At 32.1% G+C, this 26,857-nt stretch overlaps 1 protein-coding gene across 4 annotated transcripts in view; it reads right to left on the reverse strand.

The window, feature by feature from the left end:
• The window catches only part of LOC129749194 (voltage-dependent T-type calcium channel subunit alpha-1G), a 144,633-nt gene extending 119,173 nt beyond the window's left edge, over window positions 1-25,460 (reverse strand). For all 4 annotated transcript variants that reach the window (XR_008737949.1, XM_055744119.1, XM_055744120.1 and 1 more), the window contains exons 1-5: window positions 25,342-25,460; window positions 21,633-22,040; window positions 21,387-21,496; window positions 17,278-17,509; window positions 16,453-16,624 (exon numbers count right to left, since the gene is read on the reverse strand). Coding sequence is in view for 3 of the 4 variants with exons in the window: in XM_055744119.1 (XP_055600094.1) it covers window positions 16,453-16,624; window positions 17,278-17,509; window positions 21,387-21,496; window positions 21,633-22,002 (884 nt within the window). In the remaining variant the exon portion in view is untranslated. The remainder of the gene's footprint in view (window positions 1-16,452; window positions 16,625-17,277; window positions 17,510-21,386; window positions 21,497-21,632; window positions 22,041-25,341) is intronic.
• Window positions 25,461-26,857: the final 1,397 nt, after the last annotated feature.

Consider the following 26,857-nt stretch of genomic DNA (forward strand, 5'->3'; position numbering starts at 1 on the left):
CATCTATATTATATAGGGGAGAGTGGGGTATCGTGGGCCATGGGGAAACGTGGGCCACTTTTAATATCTCAGATGTGTGTTGAGATAAAAATCTCAAACCAACTGTCATCGTCGTCGCTTTGCGTGAGTTTATATTTCTATATGTCGTTTGATGAAATACGCATCATATGCTTCTTTTATTTATCAAGCTAAAAAAAGTTAGAAAAATTTACTTACATAATTAAAAAAACACCCGCTAATTTCATCGATGGGGAACCTAAAGTGCATAACAAAAATATGCTCATTTGCTTATGATCTTAGTTTTGTCATGATCTTTCAAGTGGAAAAGGAATTTTTGATGAAACATCAATAAGTCACACAAACGCAACCAATTTGCAAATCATAGCTTGTGGGGAATCATGGGCCACACATCTTGAATCACCTATATTTTTATGTTTTTATACACATTCAGAACTTAAAATACGTTTTACCTATCTGCAAAGTTTTCTTATGCCAAATAAAGAGTTATAAAAAATATTTTGTCCATCCTATATAAGAAATTTTGCCAAAACGTTCGCGAGCCAGGTTTGGAATCTATGCGATCATACACAGCTCTCTTTTTTATTTCATCATCTGAAATTGCTTTTAAATAACAAAATGAATTAGGAAATCACAGTTTTTGGGTCAACTCATACACTTTGCATGTTATTTGGTCAATTTCAATTTGGTGGCCCACGATTCCCCACCATTTTTCAAAATCCAAAAAATATAGCTTTTTTTCAAACAGTCAGATTTTAGGGAAAATAACTTATTAAAAATTTAAAACAAATACTTTATGATACCTTGAAAATGTAGAAAACTATACCATTTTTCATTTTCATTTTATCTTTTATAATAAAAAAGTTATGGAAAAACGAAAAAAAGTGGCCCATGATTCCCCACTCTCCCATACGTTAAAGTAATTTGTCTGTTACAATGTCTTAAAGTTTTTGAGAAAATAATTTTAAATAAAAGCAGTCAAAATAGCCGATTTCCGAAACCGGCGGGCTAAATGCTCATATTAATGTTTTAGCTATATTTCATTTACACTTGCAATATTTTGACATTTTTTAATTGAAAATGGTAGAAACGGATGTTAACTATACGCCATTTTAACCATACGACATTTTGGCGAAATTTTAGTTACCACTAGTTCTTGTGCATTAAACATAGTCAGGGGTGCCATATGACCATATTTCATGGTAATATTTTGTTCATATCGTATTATTATCGGATCAGTATTAAGCTTTTCTTATTTCACTGTAAGCTTGATATTTGAGCGTAAATTTAATGTTTCAAGGGAAAACAGTGGAAAATTTATAAGACTAATCTATTTTTTCTTGATATAGGCCAGGGGTGAGCAACACGCGGCCCGCGGGCCGCATGTGGCCCGCGAAACCCTTTCGTGCGGCCCGCGTAGCTTTTTTCAAATTTTAATGCCTTACCTTTTTTTCAACAATGGATTGTTAGGAAAATTTAAATGACTAGATCAAAATATGCTCTTATCTGCATTTGCCCCACAATCATTGAAATTGTTAACTTTTTCTGGCTTTTAAGTATCTATTATGTTCTGTTCAAGGCATAAATGCTATATTTTTTATTGGCATAACGTTATTTTGTGGTTTTTTAGAATCAGGAATGATTCAGGATACATTTTTCCTAAATATTTAATTCCTACCACTTTGAAAAGCAAAATCCATTAAAGTGAGGAAGAGCAGCTAAAGCTACACATGATCAAAGGAATTTCGAAGTCCGTTAGTGAAGTCATTATTTTCGTCTCAAGCAAAAATAAAGTTGAATGATAAAAAATATACTCAGCAGATAATTTTCTATCTAATTCGGTAAAAAGGCTTGTTCTGTTAGCATTCAAATACTGGTAAAAATATTCAAACCAAAATTTTGGGAAATATTATTTATTTCTGAATATTGACGAAAAAACGAAAGTTTAATAATAAAGCCTGGGTGAACGATTTAAGATTTTATATTAACATGAATCAGCCGGCATTAAACTTACCGACAAAAATTATTATTTCTTGATAAAAATAATAAATATCTGAAATTCTGTGATTTGACCCAAAAGTTATTTGACGATTATCTGTGATGCTGTTTTCAGAAATTTGATAGAAAATTTATAACAAACATCGATCAATTGAGTTGTTTCACTCATAATATAGCTTTTGAAATCCTATCCCAATGATATCTAAATAAGATTAAAAATTATGAAAATCTGGATAAAAATTCTAGAATTTTGAAGATAGTGGCTTAAAAATATGTGAAATTGAAAATTTTTCTGTGATTTCTATACAACCTTGCTCAACATCTTAATGCAATAATCCAATACAGAACTTCGATCTAAAAAACGAGGTTCTTATCGTTTTTTTGGAAAAAAATCTAGGCTTTGAGGAAAAGTTTCAATTATAGAAAAACAAAACACAGAAAGTCAATTAGCAATTCAACGTCCAACGCCAAGAAGACGGTGATTGACTATTGAAAAATTGAGAGATAGTAAAAATGACAAAGATTTGGTGATGTATCTTTTCAATATCGGGTATTTAAAAAAGTCGTGTTGATTTTCTGTTTTTAAACTCATAAATTCGGTTAATCTTTCCTTTTTCAGATTTGTTTTCGCCAAAAATTTGTAGTAATATAAACTGACGTGAAGTTCCGCTAATTATTAAAAAAAAGTTATTTTAAATGCGGCCCGCCGACAAGATTTCAAATTTAAATTGGCCCGTCGGTTCAAAAGGTTGCTCACCCCTGATATAGGCATTTTACCTGCCTGATATGGGCATTCAGAACCTGTCTCTTATTTAAATATCTTATCATTTACAACTTTACCAAAAGCTTAAATTTGTTGAATTTCCAATTTTCAGATGAATAAGAAAGAAAAACCACTTACATTTTTGTTTACAGGTTCTGTACGCACGATAAATAAAGTTCCGTATATTTTAACGAAACTGACAAAAATCATGTTTGAATTTTAATTTTTTTTTTGTCTTTATAAAACAATAATTTTTTTTCATGCCATGTTTCAAAAGCGTATTTCCTACAGACTGGACTGATTAGATATGTTGAATCTCCAGCCATATCGTCAATCGGCTGTATACGCATGCGCGTATTGGAACACTTCCCCCTACTAGAAATAGTTGCAACTATCAAATCAAATCAATTTGTATTTTCGAGTAGGGGAAAGGTTTCCAAAATGGGCCTATCGGGTTAAATGCTACTACGACTGTTTGACGAAATGACTGACTAGACAGCGTATCTTATCAATGCATTTTGAGGATGATACGATTTGAACATAAGGCAAGAAAAAAATGTATGGATTTACCAACTCGAAAAAAATTAAAAATTCAAACAAGGTTTAGATACTTTTTGATGTAATATTTTGACTTTAAAAATGATACGTAAAAAGCTCAAATCAAAAACTTGAGTTGTTTTTTACTCTTATTCAAATGAACTCAAAAAGTTAAACAAATTAAAGCTTTTATGAAGGTTTAATAATGATTAGACAGTGGAATAAGAGAGTGTTTTTGTATGCCCCTAAATATAATGTTTATAAAATGCCTCTATCCTTAAATAATAGGTTAAATAGAATGAATATATGGTTTTTATCATTAAAACTTCGAGTCTAAGCTCTAATTAACACTTTAAGAGAGAATTGAAGATCTCAAAACAGAATTGATAAAGTTTTTCTTATGGATGAACTGCCTCCATAATATGGTAACCCTAACTTTTGTTTTATTCCATATTATAAAAGACATAGTTTTTACAAAACCTCTGCTTTGTCGTCTGAAAGTTATCAGGTTCTAGCATTTTCAATGAAATTATACGGAAATTTTACCAGAAAACAGAAATTTTGCCCAAATCATAAATCGGCGCATTTAACCCGCACGGTTTTAGGTTTGGCATTTGTGACAACAGTTATAATAAAATCGTTTTCTCGAAAACTGAAGTAGATTTCAACATAAAAATTACTTCAATGTATAGAAAAAAAGATGCTTATGTGTATACAGTTTTTGTACACATATTCGATGTAATATTTGATTAAATCAGTATTCTGCTTAGTAGGCGCGTATAGCCCGCTTCTCCCCTTCATGTAAGCGTGGCGACGCTTATTGAGTAAGTTTCTGGACACTGTAGATGGAGCAGACTCTCAGGTCCTCTAAACTGGTTTTTTATGATTCCCTGTTGTTCCTGAGGACTTTTGTATTTTTTTTAGAATCTTGACCCGCTTCGATGAGTAAAATGTGGGGAATGATTTTCAACAGATCCAGTCAACTTATCTGCTTTGCCGCAGAACTACCGCAAACTGAAATGTGAAGCAGGAAGGATTGGGTTGATGATTAGTACGTGATAACACGACGAGTCGAAGACTTTGTCTATCTCGGCTCACTGGTGACCGCAGACAATGGCATCAGCCGTGTGATTCGGCGGCACATGATCGGCGGAAGCCGTACCCTCTATGGCCTTCAAAAGCAACTGCGCTCGAGAAGACATATACCGTATTTGTTTTCTCCCCTCATTCAGTGTTCCACCGTATCCGATAAAAACAAACACAAATCGTCGCCAGTGTATTGCTACCTCACTCACTCACACACTTTCTCACAACACTGACAAAATTTTCGGGGCAACACCGCCCGATGGCAGTGCAACACCAGGTCAAAACCAGTGCAACACTTTCCGAATAAACAAACAGTTTGACAGCACCTGATGGTGCACCAATGCAACACTAGTGCAACACTAGTGCAACACTAGTGCAACACTAGTGCAACACTAGTGCAACACTAGTGCAACACTAGTGCAACACTAGTGCAACATTAGTGCAACATTCGGCATTAACAAATACGGTATTAGTCCTCGCATGAAGTTGTAACCTATAGATACATGACCCTCGCCCTCATTTAACCGGTTGTCCTCTGCGGGCACGAGACGTGGATATTGCTCAAGAAGGACCTAAGTACACTAGGAGTATTCGAGCGACGAGTGTTAAAAACCATCTTTGGCGGCGTGCGGGAGACCGGAGTATGGAGGCGAAGAATGGACCACGAGCCCGCGCGACTGTACGGCGAACTCAGTATCCAGAAGGTGGCGAAGGCTGGACGGATAACGCTTAGTAGGACGAACAGTGACCGAGTAAATTAGAGAAATGTTGATTATTAAGTTTTGTCGTGAGACGGTATACTATGAAAATAAAATATCGATTTTGAGGTATTGGGGCATTTAGAGACATTTGACAGTAGTTACTCTGGTACAAAAGAAACGATTTTCTCGAAATATATACCGTATTCGAAAGAACTGGTATCTTTCAAAAAAAAATCTCATGAACAGTAGGAAACTACGAAAAAAAAATATAGAAACCATACGGAACTACAAAATTTAAACTAAGAGAATCTCAGAGTTTACTTCATACTAGCTTAATTTGATTGTAAAGAGATTTAATAGGATGAGTTAGCATACATAGTTTAACAAAACATCCCTTTAAGAATGTAAATAAATAAACAGATGGTGGGAATTATTCTTGGTTAATAATTTTTGTCATGAATTTTGTTTTAAAAGTATTTATGTGAGAGTGGAATGTATCAATGCGAGTCTTTATTGTTATTTACAGTAGGATATATAAGAAGCAATTTCAAAAAGTTAATAGACATAAAATATAACATGTGTTGAAAAGCTTTTGAATCTATAAAATTGATAAAATCCAGACAATTTATAAATGAGGCACTTCCTTTTTGTTTTTTTCCAAAACTAAAGCGTAAATGTTTCTGTTATATTTACGATGGAAGAAGAAGGAACAAAAATACCTTCAAAATTTGTTATTATTAACTTTAAAGCTGCCACACTGTAGTTCTACCAAAATTTTAAGAGAAAAGAAATATTTCTGCTCGTGACATAGTCCTAGATAATTTTGCATTGGCTGGTAGTTTTTCTTTTAATATTATCCTGATTTTGGCAACGTCAGCAATACGTCTCGGTGGTCGAGTGGTTAGCGTGGTAAGACGGTATTCGCTGGTCAACTGACGGCATTGCAATTGGTTCGATTCCTATCTCGGTACTGGGTGTTAAATGTTAATCTTAAGTTGTCTACGTTATTTATTCAGTCTGTAAAGCCTAAATCGACTAAGACGGTCAGCTGGAGTATTCATGAAGTGTTTAGAAGCCTCAAAGCCTTATTTATTTGATCATAAATATTTTAACACCAGGATGTCATTCATCCCTCCTCGAAGGGTACCTACAGTACCTACCTTTCCTTTATATATTGTTGCTGAATCCCAAAACGAAATTTTCGTCAACATCAGCGACGGAGACATCACTGACGACCTTTCATGTTTACCATACCACACATCTATCAAATATATTCCACGAAACAAAAGAAAGGGTTGCCGATTGCCGAGTTGTTTAATATTTTTTTCATCGTCACTGGTTGGCGAGGTTACCAATCACCAGCGTAAACTGCATTGACAATATATACTCCACAATCTACCGACTTAACTAATGGATTTTATCTTTAATTGAGTCTCATGATTTGCACGTATAGTTTTTGTCAGATTGTGCCAGCTGACATTCCAGTTAAAACGTGCTTCAGTGGCATTAAAAATATTCTACACAGCATGAAAAATTCGTGTAAATTTAGATCGAAAACGATGCACGAAAACGGAACATCGATTTTGATGTAAAATTCTATCACGGTGTATTTTTTTCATGGATGTAATTTTTGAGGCGTGTAAATTTAGATCGAAATCAATGCACGAGATCGGATCACAAAAGTCGTCGTATAAAATACACAGGGATGTAAATTTTAAAATTTATTATCGTAAATATTGATATTTTTGTTAAATATTCAGGTTTTTGTATTGTCTTTTAATGAATACGCCGCATGTATCATTTTTAAATCACATTTATTTCCAAAACTGAACATTAAAAAAACCATCACGGAAAGTGTCAGGCTGGAATTGTTGTTGGATCCGATGATTCCCAGCACGGGGATATTTTTCGGATCAGCATCCTCGAATGGTTCCGGGACATCATATTTTTTCTGTACACTGAATTGTTTGACAAAACTTTCTCTGGATAATCACAGTCCGGATATTAGCCACTGCGAAAAATCTGACCTTTGCTGTAATGGAGAGAAAACTTATCAGTTTCAACCGCATTATTCATTCCATGTCTCATAAACTTACTACTTTAAAAGACTCTTAAAGTGCTCCTGTAGCTATACCGCCTTTGAACGACTCGTTTCCGAATAATTTTCCGACTTGTTTACTTTGTGCCCGATGCGCAAACCAACTTGAAATATAAAAAGGCACAAGTTAAATATTTGCATTCAATTTTAAACCAACAGACATAAATTTACACTGTTTGTGATATAAATTTCATTGACCGGATGATTTTTGCATGACGCAATGTAAAATTAAATCGCAACAGTTTATTTTTATTCAATTTTGGGAAACAGACTAATATTACATCGAAAGAAGTTTAAAATTACATCTTTTTGTAATTACACTCAAGAAAAAATAGATCAACCGTGTTTTAGATTCCGTATACTTTTAGAAATTTTTTGCTGTGTAGTCTAGTTATTTCCGAAACAGCCAAATTCTTTCTAAATGGCTTGAAACAACAATTTAGCTTGAGAATTTGTACGATGCAGCATAACTTTGAATAGGACTCAAATTCAGACAACAAGAAATAATTCTTTTTTTTTTAGTTATTCACCGGCTTAGCAATATATGATTATAGAATTTGGCTCACCAAAATGTAAGACATATGAACTAATCAATTAGTTTAAGCAATTGTCCAGGAAACTTTACATATAATACTGGAGCTTTAAAGCAATATGAGCCAAGAAAGTATAAGGGTATGCATAGAAGCTTATTTCGATAAAACACGGTTTTAAGTTGTTATGTTTGGCCATTTTCCATATATTTTTAGAAAATTTGCATTTTTCTTTCGAACGAAACAGTATAGAAAAAAAAATTAAAAGAAATCTGAAAAATCACAAAATATAGTTTGAAATATGAAAAATCGTCCGACATTATTAAATCAAAATCGACTATTTTTACACATATATTACTCTCTGAGGCTCTGAGGGCCTCATATAAATTTAAAAGAACTTTGAGCTAAGTCTTACAACAACATAAAGCCAAAAGCTAATGATTTTTCAACGATCCATTTTATTTTTTTAGATTTTCTAAAAATTTGCCCGGGGGGGCCTTGAGCTCGAAAATTTTGCAAAAGCGGGCGGTGAGTGAAAAAAAGTTTGAAAACCACTGATCTAATTGAATCAAAATTTATTTGTCAGTTCAAAAAATCATTACATCACGATAAAACGCATATGTATTCTAACACAAAATCTTCGTAACTTGTTCGAATGTTGCAAATTTTTGTTAATTTTGTATGGGAGCTCCCCTTGATTAATTCACGTTGATCGGTTCAGTAAGAATAATCATTTAAATCATGATCTGACCTCAAAATATTTGGTTTTCTATTCGGTTTTTGGACTATTCCATTGAAACTAGAGGTTTACCGAATAGAGAAATTTGAGTTGTGTTGCTGAATGTGTAGCTTTTTCGTGTTTGTATTACTTTTCGATATTTTATTATCCAAAATCATTCAAGAAATTGGACAAGTCTGTTATTGTATGAATTTCAATATAAAATATTCGGCCTATTTGGCTGAATACTTAGCTCAACTATTCGGTGAGCCGAAAATTCGGCTGAACGGTTTTTGGGCGGTATTAGGCGCCGAATATTTGGTTCATCTATAATCGAAACTTTCCATCCATACTTATTTTTGCATACGCCGCTTTGTATTGCTTTATTGATATACACTTTTTTGGGCTTTTATTATAGCTCAGTTGGCATGTCAGTTGCCTCCTGAGCCGATGTCCGCGAATTCGAGCCCAAGAGTAAACATCGAACACAGTTATGCTGGATAAGTTTTTCAATAACTGACCGCCAACTGCAACGTTGATATAAAGTCACGAATGCCATAAAGATGGTAAAACAACTATAATCGAAACAAAAAAAAATTATAATAATTTTCATCATTAATTCATGGTCTCAAATGATTCGGAGCACAAGCTAAAGTTTTTAACAATCTATGCATTATTTAGATTAAAAAACGCTATATATATTCATCAATCTTCAAGTCGAGTCAAATGCTTTTTTTTTTCTAGATATTTGTGCCAGAATCTGAAAAAAAATTGGACAGTATTAAAGTGTAGAAAATATTTACTTATGTTGTAATATTAGCCACATAAATAAATAGGTTAGATTTTCGTATCATTAAATGGTAAAATAATCTTTTGATTCTAATTTATGTCTAAGCAGTTAAATTACGATGTATTAAAACAATCACATCAATATCTAGTTTGTTATTTGAAATCCTGCTTTAAACTCTCAATTAGCTTAGCCTGTTGAGGTAAGTAAATAGCTTCCATTCGCACAGTAAGCATAAACATCGAATGATCCTTTAGTTTCGTAAGATCTAATTATATACATGAACTATAAAACGTGTTCTATTTACTCGGATTTCCGTTGTTTTTGTGTCACAACTCTATAGTACAGATTACGCTGAGAAAAAGTGCTATAAAGAAAACATGATAGGTACAAAATATTAAACTATATTACAATTATCAAAATTTTTCAGTAGAATTTAAAAATTAATTTTTAAATTTTTTAGAGATTTCATACTAGAGATAATGAAGAAAAGTTATAGTTTCCATTAAGAATGTTATATAAAATAGAAACGCCACCTTCGTTAGCTTTGTTAATAGTAAAAAGTATTTTATGCAATTCAGTGTTAAAAAGTGAACATTTCGACACTGAAACCCGTACCGAGAAGCGCTTCCTTTCAGCACTGAATTCAGTGTCAAAAAGTACATTCCTTGACCTACATAACTTTTCAGTCGTTGGGATGATCGTCTAAATGTTGTTATTTGTTGACATGCGCTTCTTGTAGGTTAATTGATAAATATTCAAGGGAATTTCTGAATTTGCCCAAATCTGTGTATGCAACGCATTGCAAAATTCAATTTTTTCAGTACTCGGCGTTATTGTCCAACTCGACAAACCTCGTTACATAAATGTACGACTCATGCTGAAAAAACGCTCTTTGCAACTTGATACATAAACAACTATTGAGGCTTTCCAGTCTCTAACTCGCAAAAAACTATGTCTAGATATTTTGCAATGTGAGCGATAATGACGGTTCAGCATGTGGGAACTCTCGAATCAAATATACTTAGATATATGAACTTCTGTAATATTATTCTGAAAATAACTCTGTAACATTTGATCTGATTTCACAGGTCTCACAAAGTGCTTGATTATATATAACAGCTCGGTATGTATGTAACATGGATACTTATGTATGTTACAATGATAATTTGCCCATAGAAAATGACTTCCGCGACTTACGAAAACAAAACGGGCTTCCTGATGTATGGGAAAATTGTGATCCGAACATAGGTCGATAACTTTCATAAGACTGATAACTTTCTTAAGACTGAAAAAAACTTTCATAAGACTGAAAATAGAGTTTTCAAACCTAATCAGTTGTATTATTTGTAATCAATTAAGATTTTTTTTCTGTTTCATGAATTACAACATCCTCCCAAAAAAAATTCAAAAATTTATGAACTTACAGATCACTATAAAAAAATTAAATCAATCTTTTATTCGTAGTTCGGTCAATGATTCAATTCGAAACAATAAAATCCCACGATTCTAAGAAAACTCAATGAAGAAATTTATGACTGTTTCTCACATCATAGGAGAACAATTTTTGTATTTTTGATATGAAAGATTTTATTTTTGTAAAAATTGCGGTGGAAACTATATTAAACGACTTATTAAATAACTTGACTCCGGCGAAACCAATATTCGGCCGAATATTCGTTCTAACTCTCTATGTTTTGTGTTGGTTATTTTCAACCGCATACCAATCCCTGATATGAGTTTCATAAATTCATTATTGGATAAGTCTACTTTGTTTGAGAAAACTTCTAGTCTCAACTGTGCCGAGGATCCGTGCATTCCATGATCTATTCCCTAGGTAAATATAAAAATCTCTATGTCAATAGTGACACATCTGAAGCATTGCACCGAAAAATATTATCACACTTGTGGAATGTCCAATTATGAACTGATGGGGAACCACCCGCTGCCGACCGACTCGCACGATGCCGCATCAAGAATGGCCGAATGACCGTTGGGTCATGGATGTTGACGACGAGATGATAGACTGGTTTCCCGCTTTATAGTGTGTGATTTTCGAAGCAAATCAGAACAATATCCAGGCATTATTCGAAAACGTTCAAGAAAAAAATTAAAGAAAATTACATGCTACAAAAACCAATTTCATCGCAGCACTTCAACTGCATTAAAAGCGTATTTAAGGATTGCAAAAAATTGTTGTTCATTTTGAAGAAATTAACTCTAAAAAATCGTTTTTGAACCCAAAATTAAAAATTTATCAAAATTGAATCGAGTTTTTTTTTGATTTTCCACTTTTCGGTCGGGACGGACTTGTTACTGGATTTATCATATTTTTGTTAAGGTTAATTGGAAGTTGGCTTGGAACGATGAATATATTTAAAAAAGCTGTTCCCGTCAATCTTGCATAATAAACTCAAAATTCAGGCGCAAGATGAATTCAGGTTCTAGAATTATCTGAGAAAATATATATGCCAAATTTATTGCATCAGGTTTTCTATGCACTTTTAAATTTGTTTACTGTGAGCGAAAAAAAATGATTGATTGATATAGTGTTTAACAACTTTTTTATCATTTTTATCACCAAGATCTTTAAAAAAGAATACAGGGTGCGCTGTCTAGATGTATCCGATTTGAACGTCGAACAATTCCGCCATTTTAAGCCGATTTTGGCAGGTAAACACAATTTAGGAACGCCATTTAATGCCATTTTAGCATTGAGTCGATACTCACTAAAAGAACGCGCTGATATTCAAGTACTTTACCTTAAAAACGATAGTTCAATTGTAAAATGTGTACAAAAAAATTTAAAAGTGTGAAAGTAAAAAAAAATTGCGATTTTTACTGGCCGTTTCGTTCTCCGAATTACGGTACAAGGCTTTTTTTTCTTTGTGGAAATACAAAAACTAAAGTTTACACCAGCAAACTGAGCTAAACTGAAAAATGGAGGAATTCTTTATTGTTGAAATCGTATGCATCCAGATAACGCACCTTGTAGTGGTATCCATATGTGCAGTATATGCACATTCTAGCTCAGGCACATAGAAATTCGCTGTAGCATTTTTGCAGCATTTTTTTTATTTTCGGCAGAAAATTTAGCACTTTTTGAAAAGATTTATAATCGTTTATTATAAAAACTCGTGCCGGAACCAAACAAAATAAAAAAAACTATTGTTTTATAGATGGTATACTCAGTTTAGTGAAACTTGTTAATCTGTCAAAACTCTATTAAAGACTTTAAAAAAGTTTCAATAATGATCATTCTAATGAAACCAAATTTGATACCTATTTACTGAACGGTGATTGAATCAGACCAATTTGACATTTGAGCGCTTTTTTTTTATTTTTTTCTGATTTCCACCCCTGCACACAGGAGTATATAGAACAAAAAATTGGCCAAAAGTGTTTTTTATTGTTTATACTCAGTCATTCGTTTGAATATCTTGTAATAAGACTATTAAAATATTATGAACAATTTTAAAAACAATTTTTAGTCAGTTCATTTACCTAGCAGTGATTTTTAAGCTTTCTGATACAAAAAAGTCGATATTAATATCAAATCCGCGTGATATATAGAATATTATATTCCACCTTGAATTCTAAAAATATCTTTAAATTATTCTTATGAAAATCCTTTTATTATCTTACAACCTTATTGTACTAATTTATACTCAAAATGGCATCAACAAATTTTTGAAGTTTTTATGTAATGTGCTTCAGAAAAATTCTGCTATCTAGCCGCTTTGCCAGGTGTCTCAAATTTTTTTTGATAGTTTTTGAAGAATGCGAATATCCTGCTGCCCTTAGTTAACTTGTGCTGCATAGCTTAAATCATCCAAAGGCACGATTTCATGGAGCTCCTGTGTTTTTTCATGTTTTTTTTCGTTTATCTGAGGCACATTGTAAAATTTCAATAGGCCACAATAAGCACGGAAAAACAATGTTTAACTATAAAATGAAAAACTTTTATTTTCTTAATTAAGCTGATTAAAATAAACATGGCGCACTGAACAGATTTTACAAAAAAGGAGATAAATTTTTCAACTTCAACATTGAAAATATCACGAGTGCGGAAGTATGCGAAAGTTTTTTTTTCTTCTGTACATGGTTCATGAATTTATGAATTTTCACATTATGTAAAATTTGTTGCTGGGACTTGCTTGGAACATAAACAAATACACTTTTTAAAGAAAAAAAAGTTTTGAAAACTGTAAAAAAATAAATCGGTTTTTAAAAGCTCCATATACAGTATCTGAATCACTTTTTTTTTGCAACCACTAATCCTCAAATATAACATTCTAACATTCATTCAAATTCTCCATTTCAAAATTTGTTGTTAAGTCATTTGACGCAAATGACGCAACTTTGATACGGTGTGTTGTAAAATTCCAGTGGATAAAAATATTGAAGATCCGGCAGCTACTGTTGTTAGTAAAAAATTTATAAAAAAAAAGTAAAAAAGTAAAAATCATAGTAATAGTTCATTTTTAAATTTTGACTTTTGGCCAGGTTTCTGGGTGAAATATTCCTGTGTGCCTGGTGCAACAACAACTTTTGGGCCCAAGAACAACTGAGCAAATTCAGTGGTTTTAACATTCGACATGGGCTGTAGCAAAAAAATCAAAGTTTACATTTAAATTAATGTGGAAAAGTAACTTGGTCGTTCAACAAATCGGGCTGCATTACTACTTTATGAAAATCAACTTCTAAAGCAGTATCGTGATACAGAAAATTTTATACACATGTAGTCACCCTAACTACATTCCGTCATCACCAATCATCAAACAACATCGTCATTCGGCAATCATCAACACTTTTTGGTTAACAATAGACCTTTGTATTGTACTTTGGCATTGTTCAATATTCGGACTTCTGCCAAGAAAACCTATATCGAGAGGAGTTTTGAATAAAGTTCTAGTTCTGACTACTATAGATAAGCGTCGCATCTTTCCACCAAAAGTTATACATATTTAGCTTTTAATTTCAGCTTACTCAGACACCTACCTAGTTATTTTGTTTGAGCATTTATAAGTTGATCTACAGCTTTAATTATGAAGCAATTTATTTTTTCGTCGACTTGAATTAACGTTAAAATAAATTATTGTAGCTTACGATAAAGATCACTTTTGCACAACGTTACAAGGTTTAAAAAACTATAAATTTTGTATAAATCGGTTAAGAAACAAAATAGATATAACGATGTTTAACTAGGAATGTCATATTAATACTCTGTTTAGAACTTCAAATATTAATGCCAAAGTAACTCCAATTTTGAAACCTGGAAGAAGTGCTTCAGAGCCTTCAAGTTATCGACCAATTAGTTTGCTTCCTTCTTTAAGTAAACTATTTGGAGAGTTATTTTGAATAGAATGATGATTCACATTAATCAGAATTCTATTTTCCCTGATGAACAATTTGGTTTTCGTCATGGACATTCTACTACACATCAACTTTTAAGTGTAACTAATATGATTAACGCTAGCAAATCTGAAGGTTATTCAACTGGTGTTGCTCTTCAAGATATTGAAAATGTATTTGACAGTGTTTGGCACAAATGTTTAGTAGCTAAATTAGCTCGATTTGATTTTCCTGTATATCTCACCAAAATTATTCAAAATTATTTGACTAACCGAACCTTACAAGTAAGCTATCAAAATTCATGCTCTAAAAGGACACCCATTAGAGCTGGTGTCCCTCAGGGCAGTATACTTGGGCCAATTTTATACAATATTTTTAATTCTGATCTTCCTGATGTACCAGAAAGAAAAGGTAGAAGATTATTTGCTGATGATACTTTGCTTTCAGCCAAAGGTCGGAATTTACGAGTGGTACGCAGTAGATAGCAACAAAATTTGAATTCCTTTTTGAATTACTTGAAAATGTGGAAAATTTTTACTAACGCTTCCAAAACTCAACTTATTTAATTTCCCCATAAGCCAAGAGCTAAATTTTTAAAACCTAATGAAAATCATTCCATAACTTTTAATGGGGTTTCATTAGAATAGTCTGATCACGTGAAGTACTTGGGACTCTCACTTGATCGGAATGTTACATTTAAAAATCACATTGAAGATATTCAATCCAAATGTAACAAATACACTAAATCTCTTTATTCTCTCATCAACAGGAAATCCCGACTTTGCCTGAAAAATAAGATGCTTATTTATAAGCAGGTGTTCCGACCAGCGATAATGTATGCAGTTCCGATTTGGTCTAGCTGCTGCGCGACGAGGAAGAAAGCCATCCAGAGGATTCAGAACAAGGTTCTGAAAATGATTTTGTGGCTTCCACCTTGGCACAGCACCGAAGATCTTCATCGGATTGCGGGCATTGAATCGATCGAAGAGATGGTCAACAAAATCATCTCCAACTTCAGAGGCAAATCGATGCAGCCTTCCATCGCAGAGATTCGCTCTCTCTACAACTAGTTTAATTTTAGGATAGTTTTAGTTTTTAGTTTTCAGTTTTTAGTTGTAATTTTAAAGTATTTTTGACATTACAGGATGTTCTCCTACAAAAAAATACTTGATTGTGCTCTGCAAATTTAAGTCGAATAAAATAATTTTAGTGATTAGTTTACTATAGGGCTCTGGACAGTTCATTATTGAACTGAACACCTAATTTAATGTAATAATGTAATATAAATGTAATGATGAATTGGTACGAATAAATACATTAAAAAAAAGAAGTTCAAATATTTTGTCTGCATTTTCAAGAAGCGTTCATAAAATAGTAATGATACAAAATTAAAGATTTTCTGAATTCATTAGGTGCCCCGAAGATTTTTCTATTTTAATTCGCCTGTAAAATGAAACGAATCGCCAAACATTCAATATGATCATATTTACACTCTCAAGAGCTGAGGGATGAGGGTTTAAAGTATCTAAAAATACATAACAATGCTCGAATTTGCTTCAATTTGTTGGGGCATAAATATCTCCCACAGTGGGAATCGTATGGATTTAGTGGTAGGTGGTATTTATTCTTTTCACGATTACAGATGGAATTGGGAAACGTATTTGGACTTTTATCTGCAAGATTATGAGATATTATTTATTTATATATTTTTAAATGGATGGTAAATAAGGCGCATAATTCGAATCCTTCATACAGCGCCTTGTGTTATTTGTGTATAGTGAATAAAATTAAGATAAATTCAAGATGTATTGCGAAGCATTTACAAAATAAATAAGGACATTAAATAGATTTTTGCACTTACTTTGGTGCTGAAACGTTATCTGGAAGTTTAATCACACAACGTTGTCGAAGAATTCCTTCCCATAGTTGAACACCGACAATTCCGAAAATAAAAAATACGAAAAAACATAAAAGCAACACATTTCCTAGCATTGGCAAAGTATCCAAAAGCAGCATCACGAGAATTCGCATACCTAAAATAAATAAAATCTATGGTTAATATTTTTTTTTTTCTAAATATGAATATATTTTATATAAAATCTTCCGATGATCTTGATAAGAGCTCTTTTGTGAATGTAACTTATGGTAATCGGTTTACTTAAAAATGGGAAACTATCTATTCTAATTACAATCTCATACAGATGAAATTTGAGCTTATCTTAATATTTTCAGATGTAATTTGTTGAAGAAATGTTATCGAATAAAAAAGTTTAAATAAAATCTTTTTGTAGGGGAACTTTCTAACCTGCAAAAAATCAGAATTCACTTCCAAGTTTATTCAATCAAATTACTATCCCGTATTTTGAGATACTGTTGAGTTTTTTTTATCTAATAAGAATTCTTTACATTCACTTGAGATGTTCGGCTAGTAGTTTAACTTATATTAACGCAAATGTGGAAGGTTCTTGAATGATGTTAAAACGACTGTAATCGAAATAAACAAAAAAGTTAAAATAGAAATTAAAAAAAAAGTGTTTCGACGATTATTGAAACTTTTGCGTTAGAGTTCACTTTTGCACATGTTTAAAATAATACGTTTTTAACAGATTCCGTAGCATACATTTCCTTATGTTTTTAAAATAAATGTATTTAACACAACATTATAATAAACTAAAAATTTACTTACTTGGAATGCGGTTGATAGCTCTTAAGGGTCTTAAAACTCGAATCGTTCTTATTGCAGTTAAATTCAGATTTTCAACTTGCAAACAGTATTCCAGGGCACCAGCTAGGACTATGAAGAAATCCAATCGATTCCATGAATCAGCTAAGTATGTGCTTTTACCCCAAGCACCCATTGCGACGATTTTAATCGTCATTTCGAGAGAGAAAAATGCAAAAATTATGTCATCAAAAATCTGAAATAAGAAAAAGAAAAATTAGGCACAATGTTATAATTATGTGTAAAATTTTAAATTATAAAGTGAAAAGTACGGAAACATTCAAAAAATTTTATTTGGAATATTGTTGGACAACAACAAAAAATATATTTACGGAAAAATCATCCGATTTTGTGCGGCTTGGTACTGGATTAAGTTTTCCTCGCTTCCGTTAGGGTTAAGTGGAGTAATTGATGCTCCATAAGGTGTGATATAATTTTCGATTGAAAAAAAAATCCACCAACGCATAAATAAGTGTTCATGTTTACCCCGTATTTTCCAAGATACGGGTTATTACGAACACGATGATAAAGATTTACTTTTTACAATTAAAATTACGATAACCATTAAAATCTAGAAAATAAGCCAATATACGTATATATTATAAGTTTTTGAGAGTTGTGGATCTGTAATTATATGAAAAGATGCGTCCCAGCTATGTAAAACTGAAAATAACACATAACTTTTCAACAGTAAAATTTTAAAGTCAACAAATCTCACTAAAATGCAGTTTTTAAATGTGGGAATATAGGAACATAGAAAATACCGTAAGTCATACCATAACAAGAATCGTAACAGTGTTCATAATCAGCCCATAGACAAGGGAGAAATTATGAACCAACGCGTTGCAACGGGGTAATTATGAACAAGCGTTTTATGCCCACAAGCGCAACTTTAACATAAGAAAAAAAAAATCTTAAAATAAAGAAGGAAACCAGTCATTCATTTTTGGTTGTTTCCAGAATTTGAACATTAAATAAATACTTTTTTGAACTGGTACCTAGTATAAATACTGAGTAATTTACATATGTATAGGTATATACAGTTTATAAAATACGTTGGAAAGAACGGCTCATTTTTATGGTTGTTCAATTCGCTCTTCATTATTTCGGTTGAATGCAGTCTTAAGATTCTAACTATTTTTGTCAAATTTATAAGTTCTTAGTAAACTTATGTATCTTAATATTGCTTTTAAATTTTGGAATAAATTTGAATTTTGGAATTTATTTTAATTCAAAAGAACATCACATGATTTCAAGAAAACCAAACACTCAATAATGTTAATATTTTGTTGATTTAAATTTTTCCCTTTTCGTTGATTTAAATTTATTATTTCGGATAATTAGAATACCTAAAATAAAGAATGCCAAATACAAAATTGATCTTTGCAGAATCACTCTTTTATCTTTTATGTTTGCATTTTTTTTATATTCGTACAAATACAAAATTGATCTTTGCAGAATCACTCTTTTATCTTTTATGTTTGCATTTTTTTATATTCGTACAAATATTCCAATTGAATAGAATTTGAATTGAATTGAATTTGACAATAAAGTACCCGTACTTTTTTTAAATGTTTCGAAACCGTTACTCTGCTTACTTATTACTTAAGTGATGCTTTCTGACACTTGTTCCGTCAGTGCAACCCACCATACCGTTTTTTGGCACTTCCGGTCTCCAGGTATCTATTTACTGTACGGTATACAAAATTTCTGCACACACTTATATCGGACAGCTCACGAACGATGTCCTTCTGCCGTTTGTCAGCTAGGAACAAGGCAAACACAGCGCTACGTTTCTGTTCGAGATCCATTTTTCCGGATAACACCTGTTTTCAAAAGTAACACTTACATCCAATGATAGCTAAGACTTAAAGTAAACAAAGCGACGATGGGTCGTTCAATATTGTTTCGTGTTCAACGAAATAACTACTGTTGAAGTAATGTAGTAGTTCAATTGACGGACTCTGTATAACAATTAAATTTTTTCATGCCATGTGTCCAAAGCGTATTACCCTCAAACTGCACTGATTTGATATGTTGAATCTCCAGCCGTATCGTCAATCGGCTGTATGCGCATATTACTCAATATGCGCATTCAGGAACACATCCCCCTACGTCACGGAGGACCCAGTGTTTAGTGGTTAGAAGTATTGGTCTTGAAGTTATACTCATAAAACACCGCAGAGGTCTTTCCAGAAACACAAGTTTGTAAAGAGCTTTAGTAGCGAGCATCGTCGAATAAATGTTCCACTTACTGAAAAAGTGTATGGAGGTCTAAGGGGAATTTTGAGCAAAATAACGTGTATTTTTTCGGTTAATCCTGATAGCCAAGGTTCTAGAAAGCCAATGTTACTAGATGTTGGTTTGATTCGATTTGGTTTTTCAAGGAAGTTGTGAGTATTTTCAAAAGTACGGGAACTTCATTGTCACTCTGTATATACCATCTTGCAACTGGTTACCGTTTGAATGAACAGCTTTAAGGGGAGTGGGGGGGGGGGGGGGGGGGGTGGGGGTAGGGTGTAATGGGTAAAAACACACCATTTTCACGATCATCTGAAGTCAAAAAATCAGAGCAAAATATTTTTAATAGATGTTTTTCTGGATTCCAACGTTTTTATTTGATTTAAAAAAAAATTTATGAAATTTTTGTGGTTGTTTGAAGTAAAAACTACGATTTTTCACAAAAAAATCCGCCGTTTTTTATCTGTAAAATCTCCCCAAAGTAAAAAGAAAAGAAAAACGTTGGGGTCTGGTATTTATATGTAGAAAATATGTTCCAAATTTGAAAAGAATCGGATAAGTAGTTTTCAAATGACGATGTCCACGGACTTTAAAAATGTGCTTTCGAGAAAAACGCTTTTGAAGTTTCTGCTGTTGCTTTCTTGCAGTATTAGATAGGATGAGATAAAGGCCTATAATTTCTACAGTTTTGCTTCAGTTGAATTGAAAATTTGACACAACATTCTTGAAATGTTTTACAATAAGAAAATAAAAAAATAAAAAAAATCGATTTTTTGAAAGTGTTAAGACCCTACCCCCCCCCCCCCCATTCTTGAAATGTTTTACAATAAGAAAATAAAAAAATAAAAAAAAATCGATTTTTTGAAAGTGTTAAGAACCTACAACCCCCGCCCTCCCTAAAAGATTTAGAATCCAAAATCCGCATTAATATATGAAAAAATTAAAATACGCGAAATGGTTTTTTTACGAAATGCGCCAAGTGGGATAGACCGCGAAAAGGCAATGCGCCCAATGGCATAGGGCGCGGAACGAAGTTGCGCGAAACAATACCAAACGCCAAGTGGCAGCCTGCGGAAACGCGACGCGCGTAATGAACTCTGAGAGATCTTCACATAAGCAAGCGGAAAAAAATGTCATAACTTTTCGATTATTTCTTCCTGTTGTTATCAAAGTTGTCGCCTCAGATCATTTTTAACACATTACGTTTAAATTTTGATAGGCACATGTTTTGCTTGCTGCGCTTGCTTGCATGGAAATGTCCCATAGTAAATGGATAAATAAAATGAATACGGCACAACTTTCATAGCGCTCTAAATCTTTCGTCGTAAGTGGTCGCAAGTATTCTTAAACAGCTGAATAAAATTAAGATTCAAGCAGAGACATATGAGAAAAAATAATTGTTTCCAAAACTTTGAAATTTGCAAAGGTCACATTTTTCATTAGTGTTATAAAATAAAATATTTTAAAATTTTTTTTTCTGAAAATCATCCTTTTATGTAATATTTCATCTTTATATAATATTATCTCGATCATCCTACAGTTCCAAAACTTTGAACTTCTCTTTATCAAAGTGTTTTCTTTCCATGAAAAATATTTTAAAAAATTGGTTGACCCAAAACTTTTGAGTTAATTTGTATACTCTAAATAAACATACATTATCAATTTGATAAAATCACATTATGTATTCTGCTTGATATTTTGTTAGTAAAAAAAAGAACATTAAAATAATTCAGTGAAAATTTTAATCTTAAAAATTTTCAATACGCAGTTGTAGAAATCATTTACCTCTATGAAAAATTATTACTACCTAATATTCGACAAACTTAACCTACCTGTAAAATTTTACACCTATTTGTGACACAAGCATCATCTACACAAGGTTGGTACATTCCTAGAGTAACGCAGTTCAGTAAAATAACCAACATGGACACTCTTTCAAACCATGTGAGAGCTATGGTTAAGGAAAATATTAACCCTCGTTCTATAAAATAATCAATAAGTTGGAATTTGAATATGTGTACTCATGTGTTTGAATATAACCAGCCAATTTTGATCAAGGGCATTTTTTTTAAAAGGATATGGATTTGTGATAAGCTTAAGACACCATATTCGAGGTTTTGTGTCTTGGGCCAGGTATTTTAACGAGAATTCTGTGAAACCAGGATATGGCAGATTGGATTCTCCGTAGGTTGATGAAGAATCTCCGTCGCTACACGTGCTACCAGATAAATCTGCAGTTCCGCTAGACGATACTGAACAATCGGTGTTTTGTTTCCTATTATTTCGAAAGTTTGTCGATTCACTTGTTTGGTTATAGTTTCCGTTGTAGGAGTTATTATCACTTGTTTTCCTTCTTGGTGAAGAAGTTGTAATACGCTTGTTGTCCATTTTTTGAACATCAACATGATCATGTTGATTTGATTTGGTGTTTCGGTTGATTGTGCTCATTATTTATGAAATATTTTTCAAGTATTTTGTAGGGATTCCTGAAAATAAAGTGATAAAGCAATAACATAGCGTTTTTAGTAAACAATAAATAAATATCAAATAAAAGTTTAATTATTAAACGTTTAAATAAATATGAGATTATTTCTTAGCGTAAAACCCAGAAAGTGGTGATTTTACAAATATCCGAAAGTCTTTAAATCAGAAGTAACGCTAGAATGAATCGTTTTTTATTCTAAAACTTTTAATAAATTTTATGATATTTAGGTATGAATCAATTACTTTGTGAATTTTAAAAAAATTCTAAACTGATCACTAAATTAGATTTTTGAAAACTTTGAATGGTTAAATTTTTATTCTTATCAGAGATCCTATTTTTCAATTCGCAGGTTTTGATAAAAAATACATAGGGGGAGTTTGTCTAGGGCCGGACAACATAGATTTTCGAAAACGCATTATCTTAAAAATGTTTTTACACCATGAAAATAAAATAAATAGCGGACTGATGTGGTGTTGGGAATATGGTAATCCAATCTTTAAAGGAAAACCAATAATAGGTATTGATCACCTAAACTTAGCATTTGAATTGTGGTCAGCTTTTTCGGCTTGTAAAATGTGAATTGCACATAAACGCCATCGTTAGCTGGTTATCTTTCGACTACAGTAGATATTAGAAAACAAAACGAAAATTCAAACGAAATTTTAGGAAAATTTAAAAAAAAGGAGTTTGTCTATGATCGGACACCATATTGTTGTCTATGACCAGACAAGGAAATATTCAAAATTAAACATGATTTCAACTTGAAACTTTAATTGTTTCATCTCTATAGCACCCTGATGATAATCAGAGTATAAGGATCCATAAACGAAAATATTTTGGTCCTTTCTGAATCTTCAAATTTTGCTGTCCGATCATAGACATTTTTTCTCTAATTTTTTCGAAACAACTGTCTCATTCTGGTTTGTCAAAAAACATTTTTGAAAGGCTTCATGAAGTTTCTATTATTTTCAGTTTTTTTTATTATGTTTAAGACACATGTCGGACTTTTTTCTTATTTTAAGAATATTTGTTATTTTTATCATATTTACTATCTTTGTCATTTTAAATCTTTTAAAGTTATTTTTCGTCATTTCTAGCCTTTTGATTGCAGGGTGAATGACCCTGCTTAAGTCCTAAAATGCCGAGAATCGGAATTATTCATTTCGCTGGTATTTGGGTTTTAGGAATTCCTATGTAAACAATGATCTTGTATACTTTCTTCATCCTATCATACCCATATTTGCTATAAAAAGTGATTCTAATTAAAATTTTCATTGTTTTTTTTTTAAATGTACTGCTTCTTCAGTGGTAAATATGACAGGAGATCACTTTCTATAACTGTCCAAGCCAAAGTTTAACAGAAATCGACTATCACTTATTTTGTTTTTATTTATGACACAATACCACCTTGTTGCTTTCGTGACTTTTCGATCACTGTGAAGAATATGAACAATACGACAAATTTTTCCTAAAATTAAGGAAAATCATCGGAAACCCGAAAAATTTGTATTGGTTCCAAAAATAGCTCACTTTCTACCATTGTGTTCCATTTTCAGATTTGACATCATCGCAAAGACAAACCAGTTAATTAAAATGTTAATTTTTACATGGGATTAAATAAGGCCCTATATTGAGTAATTCCTACATTTTCTGTCAAATTTTAGCGAAAGAGCTACAAGTAAACAAAAATGAGTACTAATTATTGTACTGCTGACTAGGGAGTGAAATTTTTTGAGATATTTAAAACGGAAATTTAAGTTTTTTTAAACGTTTTTTAAGTTTTAGTACTATAATCTGCTTTAGTAATTATAATCTGTTATTTGAAATGAAATATTTTACTACTTTGTTGATTTTTTCAAACAATTTAAATTTTTATATGTATTTTAGATCTAGGTCCTATAAAGGGTACCAAACCAGTACCAACACAGGAATCACATTTGTAAATTCTTTGGCTGGAGCAGTTGACAACAGTCTTTAGACTAATCTAACTGCCAATAAAATGTTAATAAATAAAAAGAAAAAAACCACCGCTTTAAGGGTCAGAAGTAGGGCAACTAACCCTATATGATTTTAAGTTTTATGAAATTTGTATGGGTTTCATCATTTTTGAGTACTTATAATTTTTTTTGTTATTGTAAATTTAATTTATCAACTTTCAAGAACGTTAAAAAAAGTTATATTTGTTAAGGTAACGCCAAAATCTAATTTTGCCAAAATCAAACGGAGTCTGTATAACAGGATATTATGCTCATATATTTTCAAAAGAATATAGATTTTGAGTAGTCAATATTTGTTTCGGAGCGTTTCGTGTGGGTTCTCAAATCATGAATGCATGATTGTTATCTTATGGGTATGTACATGAAATGCTTATGCATTAAAATTATAATTTTATAATTATAATTTTTTAAATTCGGAATTTGTTTCAAATCTATTTTATAAATTATCCGTAACATATTTTTCATGTATGAGTATTTGATTAAGATTTAAGCTTAAAAAAAAAGACTCTTGAAACTTATAAAAAAAAATGTTTTTTCTTGAGCTACCTACTATATTTCACGCATTCACTCATTTTCGAAGTAATAAAATTTAGCTTTAATACTTTTATCAGGTCGTAATAAGTTCAACGAGTAAACTTTTAAACAATTACATTTGAATTTCATGTTATACTTATGATAAAACCAAAAAGCGAACGAAAAGGTTCGTCGGAATGAGTTTTTTTATTATTAGCCTTATTAGTTATAGACTCATAAACAATTATCTCAATTCTAATTCTAAATCTAAGAACAGTAGCTAAAATACATATTTTTTATGGAATAATTCTTTAATGTACAAGCGTTTCATAAAAAATCGATATGTACACACTTTCGAAACCAGTTTCACAAAAAATACTATTTGGAATAAATAGCCCTATAAATAACTTTGAGCAACACGCACGGAATGCATTTTGTAGAATTGTCTATCTTATGAATATTTCTCAAATAATTATTCTTGAATAATTAATGCATTGGATCTTTCAAGTGGGAGTGCCTTGAAGTTAATATTATAAAATTTTAGTGATCTCATTTTCAATATAAATAAGATATGTCATCAGTTCTTACTGATATTTGGTATTTATGTATAACATAATTTAATTCTATTTGAGAAAATATCCACAGAACACGACTTGAAAATACAATTCTTCAAAATTTTAGGTGCCAATATGTATGAAAATCCAAAATGGCTATCCTGCTGACGAGAATTTTCGGAACGATTCTCACGATTTAAGGCTTATAAGATGGTATAGGGGAATCATTTAAACCTACCTCTCCTAGGAACAAAACTAAAGCAGCATTCTATCACTATTTAGTGCAACAAAATAAACCTTTTTTCAAGCAAATCTATCTGAATTCAAAAATTTTATCTGAACCGTAAAACATTTTCCAACAATCTGAAAGAACTGGAGAAGAAATATGCTATAAAGAGCCGAAAAATTCCGATGGGCAGCAACGCATGCGTTGTAATGGTAAACAACATGTAAACAAACGTGGTTTTTCCGATTAGAAGCAACAGCTGAGAGCCGAGCAGGGTGATTCGCAAAAATGAAATAACAACAAACTGTTGAAGCTTTTTACGTATTTGCAGCTGAAACAGTATTAATTTGACTACGACTCGCTGGTAAGCGTAATATGTTCGTACCTGGGTAGATTTGAGAACCACAAAATAACGCCCATCATCCTACCAAAAAATAATGCGTTTTTATTAGACCGGCTTGAATTCAAAACTTGCCTTACTTTCAATGATTCCCATATCTTGATCAATTATACCTAACCAGCAGCAACTATAATAACAAAACGATTACCGGTTCCTTCTAACAAATGCGCACCAAGCTGTACCAAAAAATAGATGTGTGAACGAATTTCCATTTGTTTGAATTTGCATTGAGCCTCGAAAATGCCCAAAATTGAAAACTTTTCCCACCAAACCGAATGAAACTACATCCCTTCAAGTTTCACTACAGACTACATAGCTCAAAGTTTGCATATTTTAAAATATCTCCTAACATCTGGTACAGCAACAAAAATCGAAACTTTCAATAAGAAAAACAAAATTGCAGATACATGAATCAAAAATACACCTGCAGTGGCCAGTGGTCCATTGATTATCGTCTCATGATGCTTTCGGCCACCAAGGTGTTATTGGCTCCATTATACAGTAGACTGTCTCGATTTGGAATTATTTTTGATTTTTTCAAACCCTGGGGTCTTTAAAGATTCAATCTGGTTCAAAACTCATCCATGATTTTTTGCAGAATTTCTAAGTAACGTTTACATGAGCAAATTTGAACTGTTAGGTTTGTATGGGAAAATTGAATACTTTGAACTGGAAATTCAACATCCTTTTCGTTTCTTCTATGGAACCGAGCCTGCTAAAGGTTTTTGTGCCAATTTAGAAATTCTCTAAAGGAAACTTTCCGCAGAACAACTTTGTCGAAGATCGTAACTTCGTATCTTATTAGGCAAAAAAGTTTTTAGGTCTGCTTGAGGCGTTAGGCGCGGAGTTAGATTCGAGACAACACATTGAAGGCGGTTTTTTATGGTTTGTAGATCGTAAACCCTTCGGATTTTTTCTTCAATTTATTCAGCAATGTTGTTGTGTGATAAAGATAACCACTATTATAACCTAGAACAAACTCATTGGAAAATAGTTCATCTGGGGTCCGAAAACTACATTTTTTAATACTTAAATCAATATTAAATTCGGAATTTTTAAATTCTTTTTACATACTTTAATTTATTTTATTATTACAATAGAGTTACAATATATATTTTAGCAAATTTT

Source organism: Uranotaenia lowii, chromosome 2, assembly GCF_029784155.1.
Source record: "Uranotaenia lowii strain MFRU-FL chromosome 2, ASM2978415v1, whole genome shotgun sequence".
NCBI lineage: Eukaryota > Metazoa > Arthropoda > Insecta > Diptera > Culicidae > Uranotaenia > Uranotaenia lowii.